The sequence below is a fragment of the Nematolebias whitei genome, chromosome 16 (genome assembly GCF_014905685.2).
Source record: "Nematolebias whitei isolate Nwh7 chromosome 16, NemWhi1, whole genome shotgun sequence".
Lineage (NCBI taxonomy): Eukaryota > Metazoa > Chordata > Actinopteri > Cyprinodontiformes > Rivulidae > Nematolebias > Nematolebias whitei.
Window position 1 is genome coordinate 8,736,259 of NC_056513.1, and position 12,462 is coordinate 8,748,720.

Here is a 12,462-nt window from a genome sequence, read left to right on the forward strand (position 1 = left end):
TGAGAAAAACAACGTCAGAAAAGGCTAAATATTTCAAAAAGCTAAAGTTGCACCAATACCAAACGTCAGCACCCTTCACCAGAACAAGCTTAACGTTTTCATATAAGATTTGTTGAAATAGCACAAAAGTTGTGGAAAAAGAAATATGTTGAAAAATGTACAGAAGAAAAATGGATCACAATAGTGTGAATGTTGCATAAGCCTTCACACAAATATAAACCCACTATGCTGGTGAAGATTCTCAGTCATCCAGGACATGATGACTTTATTTGTAAAAGATAAAGTCCAGTTGTTTTTGTATTGAACGCTTTTTGAATAAACCCACTACAACAACGAGCTGGAAAAATACTCATGCAAATTTTTTTGTGAGTATTGTAGATTTATTATCACCTAAAATCATAGATGTCAAACTTTTTAGACGATTAGATTTCAAAGGTTTTTTTTTTATCTTTCCAGTAGACCAACCGGCATTAGCAAAACAAACCAAACAGTCCCAAACATGTCTCCGTCTCTTCATACAACAAGTAAAACTGTCGGTCCTGACAAAATATTAGAAAAAACTTCTAATGACAATTCCTTCTCAACAGCAAGTTTTCAGCTGAACTTGTAAACTGTATAATAATCTGTTCATTGTTAGAGGAAGTGCACATTGGAGTGTGTTAGAACGAGCTAAGTGACTATTAATAAATTAGCTGCTTTAAACTGCAAACCCATGTTCTGCTGAATTATACATCCAACTGTAGGCTCGGAACCTTAAAACTGGATCCACGTCTCCAATTATAACCTAAACATACGAGGAGATCTTGATCCAACCCAGATAAACGCGCTGCATCTCGTTTTTCTTTTGCCTTCAGTGTTTCCATTAGCGGCGACAGAAACGCTGATTCTTCTGGCGCTATTAAAGCTACAGCTTTAACCAAATTGTGTTTAAAACTGACCTGAAAATCAGACAGTGGTGTGAGAAAGTAGGGAGGAAAGTACCAGTAAATTTAGAGCGAGGCTACAGAACCAGCTTCTCAGTGGTCTGCAGAGACGGTGTGGTCAATAAACAGGCGTGAGATCAGGATACGTAGGATAACAAGCTCAAACAAAAGGATGATCTGAGAGAGAAAACTGCAAAGTTCTGCTTGAGACCCACAACGTTCCCATCAGATCTGATGAGGAGGAGGAGGATGAGAGCGGTTAGAGGTGAGATGATGGAGAACCAGGCACTGACAATAAGACTGGCATCTCCTGTATGATGCACAAAAACATCATGGTTCAGAATACCCTGATGCGGCTCAATAATCTAACAAGGTTAAGTCAGGTCCTCCAGACGGATTCTTCTTCCTCTTCTTACAAAAATAATCCATCCAGAGGACCTGACTTAACCTTGTTAGAGTCATGGTTCAGAGTCAAACCAACACGGACAAAAAAGTCGAGATGTAACCAAGAATCAGACCTTCGGCTCTTATAAAGCTGGGGCCTCAAGTTCAAAGGGTGCATTCGCACAAAAATGTGCTCTACGCCCTTCTTCACGCAAAACTTGAGATGTATCACGAATGAAATGTGTGCAGCCCTACGCCAGCTTCATGGATGGAGTACACACGTTTCTATGGTTACTGGTCTATTGGCGACACTTAGAGGTGATGCTGGGAAGTTGTTAATGAAATCTATTATTGTGCACACCGGACACATGATGAACAATTAATACATCCACATGTATGCAATTAGATGAGTGGATATAAAAGCTGCGCAGGGTGGTGTACCTTTGACAACAATAGTCTTATTAGAGGATATAACAAATGGTGCAATACTCAGAGAGTGTGTATTTAGAGACGGAGAGAATTTCCTGGATCACGATAACGACTGGTTTAGTCTTCCAAGGGCAATCATTTTGGAGCTGAGGCCGGTCTTAGAGTGCAACACAGCCAAGAGCCGTCCGCTGACCATACGCACACATCTGCTGACTACACTGGGGTTCCTAACAACAGGGGCATTCCAGAGGGAGCTGGCAGACCGATTGGGGCTGTACCAGTGGACCCTGAGCCGAGCCATGCCAGCTGTGTGGGATGGAATTATCAGTATGTAAACCAGGTATATCAAATTCCCCACAATGCACTTGAACAGGCCAACATTAAAGCTCAATTTGCAGCAGCAGCCAGTTTTCCCGATGTAATCAGAGCTATCGACTGCACACATAAAGGCACCATCACAGGACGGAGATGTTTATGTTAACAGGAAGCATTTTCATTCAGTCAATGTGCAAATTATATGTGATGCACAAAAGCGGCTGACGAACATTGTGTCGAGGTGGCCTGGTTCAACGCACGATTCATTCATTCTGATGAACAGCATGAACAAACTACAAGCTGGCACGGTGCGGGATGGGTGGCTTCTTGGTGCATAAATTCATTTTATCGTCCTAATATTAATCCCCCTGCTGCTCATGGAGCCTGCGCCCCCACGTCATCCTGTCTTCACCGCATCATCAATAGCCAGGTGTTCAGGTGAGTGACTTCCTGGTTTTTGCTGGTTAAATACAGTTTCAGAATGTTCTACCCCTGATTGTCTCTGTGTGAATAGTTACGTCAATAAGTGCATGTGTAAAGTGGGAAATGCCTCAGCCTTTCTCCAGCGCTCTGATGCATTCATTTACAATATAAGTGGTGACGGGCAGTTGTCCGCTTCACACCCACCTTGATGTCTGACCATTCAGTCTTAATTTCTACAGGTGTGCTGCTCTGCTCCCACAACTTCTATACACATCGTCCCACTCACTCCTATTGTGTTTGGTGCTAATGCCAGAGGACAGCAAGCCAAACTTAATGTTTTTATGAGTCTCTCTAACTCACATCCAATGAAGTTCCTATTCTCCCCATGCATAGACGTGCTTTAACTCTTTGAATGGAGGCTTGTTGAGGGAGGAGTAAAGTATTCCCTCATATGCTCAATTCCTCGTTGATTGGGGAAAACGAAAGGAAGTGCTTGGATTCATGCATACATGCAACTTCATGCATCTGGATTCAGTTGTGCGTATGCCGTTTTCTCGATTTAAGCGACTGCCTTGTTTTAGTAGGAAAACCACGCAAGTCGTTGTATACGAGGCCCCAGAACTCCACAGGTCAGAATCAGTAGCTTAAATCTGGACAGGTGGGTGGACCTTGCAGTGGGCCCATTTCACGTCATCAAATGACTCTACGTTAAACTCACAGCAGGGAGCAAATGGAGCAACGGGGAACCTCAAGATCTCAATATTCTAAACAATATTTCTAAACGCTCTAAGAGCACAGAATGCCATGATTTCAGCTCTTTGTCTCTGCTGCACTCTGCCACCTGCAAGAGCTCTTGGCCACGCCCACTTCTCCGCTCTGCACCGAGATCAGCTGATCAGCTGCAGGAGGAAGCTTATCCTTCAGTGTGGGCTGCACAAAGGGGCAGGAGGTGCTAAATAATTTAAAGTATTTTAAAAAAAAATCCATGCAGATCATGCAGCTCATCCATCAATCAGCCAATTGTGTGTTGTGCTCAATCTTATTTTGAAAAACCACGATAGACCGAGTTCTCGAAAAATGAACCACGAAGTAGCGAGGAACTGTAAAACGGAATTTAAAATGATTAATCCATCTCATGGCTAACCAATAATTCAATGTAAAGTCAAATGCTTACAAACATGTGGTGGGATGCAGAACTGCTTATGATTTAATAACAACTGGGTTAGTCCATTAAATCCTTAATTTCACTCCCTTTATGAGCAAAAAAAGTATCAAAATATCATAAGACGAACAGATTTAGTATTGTTATAAAATATGCTTTTATAAAATAATATTGTTCATGAAATCTGCTAAATTACAGAACAGTTACTCTGAGGTTATGTTTGCAAATGAGAATTGGCTCTGAAACATTTCACCTGTTGAAAAAGGGTCAAATAAATAAACAAAAAATAAATATTACACACTTTAATGGTTACACTCCTCATGGTTTGTTGTCGCTTTTAAATGTGTCTAATCTTCTTGTCTAATTTATCTTTTTATTTTAAGATTTTTATTATTTGTAGAAACAAATCATGAATATTTATTTTGTGTGTAAAAGGCTTAATTTGCCTATTTTATTTATTTATTTACAGAATCAGAATAAAATGTGCTTCCTGTTTCTGAAATCAAAAACTATTTTCACAAAATGCAGCTAAACAGAAAAATCTGATTTTTCCACCATATTTTTTTTATATATTTAGGAGTTTATTATCCTTGATTTTTGTAATTTACTTTCACTGTGTGGACCGGCTGCCTCCTTCATCACTTCTACAACATTTCGCAGAATACGAACAAATTTTTCTGTTTCATTCTGAAGAATTTTTATCAAACTATTTCTGGCCCTAAGAGTCTTTTAAAACTTGTAAACGACTTTTTAACGTGAAAAGGTGGATTAAAACTTTTAAATAAGCTGAACTTGAAAAAAAAAAAAAAAAGGAAATATTTTAAGATGCAAGGATAAGCTAAAACATCTTAGCAACACCAAAGTCCATGCTCAATATTCCAGTTAGAAAATCTAACAAAGTTCAGTCAGCTCATCTGGACAGTTTCTTATTTATGTAGAGACGTTTTGTCCTTCATCCAAAGGACTTCATCAATCCAAACAATAGTGGTTCCTCAAATTGATGAAGTCCTTTGGATGAAGGACGAAACGTCTTAAAAAAAAAAAAAGTCCAGATGACCTGACTGAACTTTGTTGGATTTTGTAATCTGGATTATTGCGCATGAACTTTGATGTTTTGAACCACTTTGGCCATGGCGGCCTCAGAGTCGTCGATGGGGGAGAGAGTGGGCCCAAGATTCGATCTTATTACCGGGAAAATGGTTGATCTACTTTGTTAGTGTGTTGCTTGTGGAACTGAGTTTGTTGTGGCTCCTTGAACTGATGAAGTCCTTTGGATGAAGGATGAAAGTTATGTTAAACAAAAAAAAAATATCCAGATGACCTGACTGAACTTAGTTGGATCTTAAGAACACTTTTTTTATTTTTATTTTAACAAATAAAAATCTTTCATACTTATATAAAGTCACCTGTTCTATAACGACTGGCAACATAAATCTCTATCCTAGCTTTTTTTTTTTTTAAGTCATAAAGATGTTAAGATTTATATATATATATATATATATATATATGTACGTATATAAAGAAAATGTTTTGTAATTAAAAGCCTCGACAGGTACGTGTGTGTATTAACCATTCGCTTTGTTTTCAATCTGTGTATTAATATATCTATAAATTATTCTCTTTAAAAGCCAAATTTAATAATCAGTCAAATTGTGTCACACAATCCAAATATGATCTGTTTTTTTTTAAGTCTTTGCTGTCGTTGTGTTTAAAGTTTTAAACTCCATCTGCAGAGAAACTCTCAGATAAATCACACCCCTGCAGCCTTGTGCGGAGGTTGATTTTTGTGGAACAATTAGTAAATTAAATTATTTTTATCTGAGTTACAGCTTTGATGCACAACTTGCCGCAGTCTGTTCCATATTATTTACGGCCATGTTTTGAAGCCGAAGCAGCACGACGCTCGTATATTGTCTGAACGCTGACTCAGCACCACTCCATTGTTTTCTTGTTTGATTCTCTTTTATTTTTGTACATTTGTTTTTCGCTCCATCTAAATCCTTTCCCATAGCTTGATATTTCAGTCAGCTGTCTAAACCTTCAGCTTATTCAAACCATGTGTGCTGTGATTTTTGGTTTCTGTAACTTTTATAGTTTTCAATTTTTTTTTTTTACTTTATTCATAAAAAAACAACTTTCTCCTCATTGAGGATATTTTATTTTCTTCAGAATCATTGTTCTCTTAGTAATCTGCTTCGATTAAAAAGGCTCTAATTGTGTCTTCTCGTGCTACTTTTAGCAATTAGCTAGAATGCTAATGCTAACACTTTGCTAGCTTGCTTTGAAGTTTTTAGCTCATCTTCTGCTTTTTGCAGTGGTGGAGAAAGTACTCAAACACTGCACTTAAGTAAAAGTACAAATAAACAAACAAAAATATACTCTAGTAAAAGTAGCAGTACCACAGTGCCATTTTTACTTAAGCAAAAGTAAATAAGTACTTGCTTTTAAAAGTACTTAAAGTATTAAAAGTAAAAGTACTTGCTGAATGTTTCTACAATATCATTGTGTGCCTACGTATGTATATTTTCTGTAATACATTAATAGTGTTGAGTCATTTTAATGAACGATGCTGCAGATAATACATGTTTTTATTGTGTTTACTCTGTGACACAGTTCACATTTGGACTTGTGATTCTGTGCGTCAGAATTTCAGGGATGACATGCAGAGTTAAACGCCATTAAGCAAAATAAGAAAGAGAAATGATTTTACCTTTGAAAGTTTTTATTTAACACAAAACCAATGTGTCATTTTAAACTGCAGTAAAAACATTCAAGTAAAAGTTGTCTGCCTTAAAAAGGAGCATTAGACACAACTAAAGGAATAGACTCTGATCAGTTCAACTCCAGTTTGTCATCAACTCTAGTTAAAATAGTGTCTAGTCAAACTTGTAATGGGTCAATAGTGAACAATATTTTAACTTCCTGACACCATTTTCAAAACTTGGATCCGAGTCTCGAGTCATTTGGAGACATCCCTTGTTTCCTAACATCCCATGAACTGACACAGTTTAATATTGCAGAAAGAATTTATTGTTCGTGTTCAGAAAAAGTTGGTTTTCAAAGTTTTTTGAGTCCAGTCTGGCTCTTTTGGGAGAGAGAATCTGTCCAGCTGTACTGAACAGTCTTTCAATAATCTTTCAATAAGGTTTCAATAATCTTTCAATACGGCCATGGGTGGTGAGTATCTTCTGGCTGACTCTCTGCGGTGGAATCCAGTTTGGGTGTGTTACTGGTGCTGTGGGTGCGCTCAGCTCACTGACGTATATACTACAATATACGTCATTGGTCCAGCTCTTCTCGAAGGTGGGTCTATTGTTACTTTCCCACTTTGCAGTGACTCAATGGACCAACTCCCCTCTCACCATTGGTTACTTTCAAACTAACAAAAAAAAAAAAAAAAAAAAAAACTGCAATGTGAATGTAACGTGTAATGGAAAGCATTATAGAAATGTAGTGTAGTAGAAAGTGAAGATACTTAATGTAGAATATAGTGGAGTAAAAGTTGAAAGTACCCACATTTAACTCTACTTAAGTCAAGTACAGATACATGAAGTGCGGTAATGAAGTACTTGTACTTAGTTACATCCCACCACTGGTGTTTTGTTGCATTTATAATTCAGTTTCAGCAGTCATTCAGCGCTCTCCATTCATTGTATTTTCAAACTTTTTTTTTAAAAAGTTAACTTCAGCTTAAAAAGTTTGCTTTTTCCCCCCTCTTTTAAAATTCCTGATTTCTTCTTTCCATTCTATAATTCCTGCTTCCCCTCTTCTCCTCCATGTGAACCCGGTGAACAGAAGAAACCGTGCACCGTGCAGCTCACACTCATTCGGATCCCACCGCGGTTCTGCTTGTGCAATTTAACGCTCAGACGGATTTAATATGGCCGCCGCCTCACCTTCTGGTCATGGCTGTACGCAAGGATCCAGTCCTCTTGCTCGGGGTGGAAAAGCAGGCTGAGGATGTAGAAGTTCAGCCGGTACTTCTGGTAGGTCGCTCCTTCGTCGGAGCTGATCAGAAGGCTGCTCTCCACCTCTGGATCAGTCAGCAGCATAATCTGTGAAAATTAGGGACGAACACAGAAAACAAAGACTTTTTGATGGCTTGGACACACAAGACCAAAATAAAGAGTTTAAACGAGGATACAGTTTATTGAAACATTAAAATCTGAAGGCTAATGAGGCTGCTTGATTATTCAGAGTTCTTTTGTATTATGACCAAAGGAAAGCTGAAATTAAAGATCTAACGTTCTTCAATGAAATGCAGATCGCCTGCCTTTCATCCCAAGACGATTTTACCTTAAGAAATAAAGTTTGTCGCCATTTTGGTCAAACCACGATGTGTTGAAATATCACATGACCTGTTAGAGTTTGGACTGTGTTGTGAATGACTCTCAGCTACTACCAAGTCAAGTCGACTTCATTTATAAAGCACATTTAAAACAGCAGCCGTTACCAAAGTGCTTAATAACATCAATGAAAGTAAAATTTATGGAAAAAATAATAATGATAGCACTGAAAAATTAATTAAGAGCATTAAAACACAAATTAAAGGAAGAATAAAATACCACCTTATTCTTCAGACCATAAGGCACACTTAAAATCCTTTAATTTTCTAATAAAATCGACAGTGAGCCGTATAATCAGGTGCACCTTATAGTCCAAAAAATACGGTAAATTAAATCATACTGTGAAGTGCCAGAGAAAACAGATGTGTTTTTAGCAGAGATTAAAAACAGGAAGAGAAGTGGCCTGCCTGATGTTGCGGGGGTAGATTTTTCCAAAGTTTGGGGCCCACAACTACGCCCGATCGTCTCTGAGCTTCAATCTTGTTTGTGGAACAGCCAAAAGCAGCTGATCTCAAGGCTCGAGAGGGAACATAAAGTTCCAGTAGCTCAGAGAGATAATGGTGTGCAAGGCCATTTAGGTAATTACAGGTCAACATGAGATTTTTTTTTTTTTTATCAATTCTGACACTCACAGGGAGCCAGTGAAGGGAGGACAAAACTGGTGTCAAACCTATGAGTTCCTGTTAGGAACCGAGCTGCAGCATTTTGGACGAGCTGGAGACACGAAATGGAGACCTGTCCGACCCCAGCATAGAGTGCATTAGAGTATTCCAGTCGTGTAGTGATAAAGGCATGGACTAGTTTTTCAAGGTCAGATCTGGACACTAAAATGAGCTCAGTATTTGTAAAACTTAGTTTTGTGTGAGCTAATGTTGATTTGGAGTGGTGGCCATCTTACACTGGGTTTGACTCAAAACGTTAATGCCTGTCCATCACATCCGTCCACCAGTACATGCTGGTACTGCTCAGTGTCTGAGTGATACTGCAAGATAAGTCTCTAACCAGTACAGACCCCCCACCCCCACCCACAATGTGATCCTTGTTAAAACTGTTAAAGCCCACACACACAGACGCTCAGTCCAATACTGTAAATGTTCCACCAGCAGCTCGTAACAGACAGACTGCAGGGTCAGCATCTTTTATTTGTGGTCTCAGTCGATGATGTCATTTCCACTGGGGGGGGTTGGGTCTTGATGGACTCCAGAGCTGTGATGATCCTGAATGATTCAAATCTTTTGAACAGCTCTCTAAAACGAACTATGGAAACAGAATCACAAACTGTTGACGGCCGTTAATTTTTGTTTGTTTTTGTTTTCCTCCTTGTGTTTCTCATAAACCAGCCACCAGGGAGCACAAGTCAGTGTATCCCTCTTCCAGTCTTAACCTCGGGGAAATAGTCAGAACTTTATCAAGAAGGGCATCTGGTGTTAAACACTTGGGCCAGAACAAACATGGGAGTTCATCCTAGTGACACGATGCTGGATCGGTCGAGGCCCGGGTTAACAACGACCGCCGCCGCTGCTGACAAATGGTGTCGGTGGACACATATGCTCCTCTTCTGCTTTTCCTCTGGGACAAAGAAGAGCAGGCAAAGAGGAGGAAGGAAGCAGTTGTAAAGGGTAAATATGGACTCAAGAAGGGAGGGGGGGGTCGCACTGCACAAGTCATGTGGTACGATCTACTCTGTGCTTGTGTTTATTAATAAAAGATTAAAATTATTTTAGGAAATTGGATTTTGGATGGGCGGCACGGTGGCGCAGTTGGTAGAGCTGCAGCCTCTCAGCGAGAAGGTTGCCAGATTAAATTTTCTGGGTGGAGTTTGCATGTTCTCTCCATGCATGTATGGGTTTTCTCCGGTTTCCTCCCACAGATCAAAAACATGCATGGCTGATTGGTAACTCTAAATTATCCCTAGGTGTGAGAGAGAGTGAATGGTTGTTTGTCTAGTTTGTCTCTGTGTCCCTGTGATGGACTGGAGACCTGTCCAGGGTGTGCCTCTCCTCTTACACAGTGACTGCTGGATATGGACACCAGCGACCCCCGCCAACTGAAAAAAAAGATGCGGGCAAAAGATAATAGATGGATAGATTTTGGATTTTAGGGGCAGTGGTAGCTCAGTGGTTAAGTGCAGCAGCCTTGTAATCCTGGGGCTGCCAGTTTGAGACCAATTTGTTTCAGGAAGGGCATCCGGAGTAAAACAACTGACTAATCTTTTACGCAATGTCACTCGCAGCTGTGGCAGCCCCTGCAAAAGGTAGCAGAGGAACGAAAAGTAACTTTACAGATTTGAGGTTTTAGTTTCATGTTAGAAAATTTGTCAACCAATGAGAAAAGTTTTCTTTTGTTCTGGAGCTCTTTGTGAAAGTTTAGTTGTGATTTTTGTCGATTACAGGCAATTATTAGAGTTGGAGGACCAGCGATGGCTCTGTTGCTAACAGTTCAATACCAGTTGTGTAAAAGTAAAGTCCCTGCATAGCCTGCTGGGACTCACATTTGGTCCAAAGATGGTTCTTAGCATGACCATCTCTGTGTGCCTGTAATGCCATCTGAAAGCACACAGAATGAGAGTGCACGCTGCTCTCGCCGTCAATATTCCTCTCTGCATGCTGCTGCCCAGCCTCAGTGTTTCTGGGCTCTCACGCTGCCGACTCATTTGTCTGCACTTGCCTCCGTAACGGCAGCCACGGTGGGCAGACCCACCAGCACCAGTTCATCCATCACAGAAGCCACATGCGTGAGGCACATGTCGAAGAGTCCAATCAAATATCCGAACAACAAATCCCAGGGAGGGTTATACTCAGTCTGAGCTGCAGCTCTGTGGAAGACATCGCTTTAATTAGCTGTTGTGTTTCGGGTAATTAGGAGATTACAGGACACTAAATGTGCTGGCATTTTCTCAGAAATGTGCATTCCATTTGCATAAATCAGAACATACAAATCAATCCTCTGTGCTGAGGTGTGTAAACACAGTTTGGAAATTACTACAGCCGTGATTCACGGTTTGACTTGTTCTGTGCAAATACTCTGCTTTAGCCTTTGAAAACATGAAGAATGGAAGAAGCTGCAGATCTGACACAACTCCAAATAGTTGGGATATTGTGGAAAATGTAAATGAACAAAACGCAAAAGTTTTCAAATCTCAGACTCGTGTTTTATTCATATTGGAACATAACTTTTAAAGGAAAACAAGTTAATTTTACATTTCACGACAGCAACACGTCTCTTTAGTCGTTCCATGTCCAGGTTTCCTACGTGACGTCTCTCCTCTCCTTTTAACACCAGTCTGTGAACATCCAGGACCTCAGGACCAGTTGGTGGAGGTTCTAGAGGACCTGAGGAGACCAGTTGTTTCAGGTTCTGGAGGACCTGGGGAGGCCAGTTGTTGGAGGTTCTGGAGGACCTGAGGAGACCAGTTAATGGAGGTTCTGGAGGACCTGGGGAGGCCAGTTGTTTGAGGTTTTGGAGGACCCCAGGAGAACAGTAGTTGGAGGGAATGTTGTCCCATTCTGCTCTGGTGAATGATTCTAGCTGTTCAACATTCCTGGCTCTTTTTTTTGCTGGGAGAGGATTTCATTTAAATTCTTACATATACGTTTTTGAACGGATGAGCTGTTCCAGCTGTGTGCCAAAGGCACTAATCCCCCCACCCCCACCCCCCCACCCCCATGCAGCCAAAAAGTTTGAAGTTTAAACTGTGAGTTGATAACATGCATATGGTCTCTCATCTCTTTAGAATGGAGGACGTGGCTTTCATAGCTTTTTTTTTTTTTTTCAAACTAAATTTCCAATTTGGATATTTGAAAATATGGCTCAGTTGGTAGAGCTGCAGCTTCCCAGTGAGTTCACCGGATCAAATCCCGTCTGAGGGACTTTCTGGGTGGAGTTTGCATGCTCTCTCCATGCATGCGTTGGTTTTCTCCGAGTACTCCAGTTTCTTCCCACAGACCAAAAACATCCATGTTAGACTGATTGGTAACTCTAAATTGTCCCTAGGTGTGAGTGAGAGAGTGGATGGTTGTTTGTCTCGTTTGTCTCTGTGTCCCTGTGATGGACTGGAGACCTGTCCAGGTGTCCCAGTGATAAACTGGAGACCTGTCCAGGGCGTCCCCTGCCTCTCACACAGTGACTACTGGATATGGGCACCAGTGACCCTCACAACCCTGAAAGGAAGAAGCAGATAAAGGATGAATGGATGGATGGATGATGGATAAATGGATGATTGAACCCGTTTAAGGATTGGATGTCCTGTAGATGATGGGATATTCAAAGTATTTCCAATGTTTCATTGAGGAACGTTAATCTGTATTTGTTCCACTTTTCTTAGGTGCAGGTTTCACAGACTGGAAAACATCTTCTCATCTTTACTTCTGAGATTTAGCCTCTTTATAATTCTCTTCTTATATCCAACCCTTAAACTGACCAGTTGATAATTAACCTACTAGTAATTGGGTACAAAATGTTCAACCAGCTGTTTAAAAAA

The 12,462-nt window shown here is 40.3% G+C and overlaps 1 protein-coding gene across 1 annotated transcript in view; it reads right to left on the reverse strand.

Annotated features, from left to right (window-relative positions):
- LOC119423058 (VPS10 domain-containing receptor SorCS1) overlaps positions 1-12,462 on the reverse strand; it is a 186,644-nt gene that overhangs the window by 61,748 nt on the left and 112,434 nt on the right. The window contains exon 3 of the mRNA XM_037690467.1: positions 7,533-7,691. Coding sequence (XP_037546395.1) covers positions 7,533-7,691 — 159 coding nt within the window. The remainder of the gene's footprint in view (positions 1-7,532; positions 7,692-12,462) is intronic.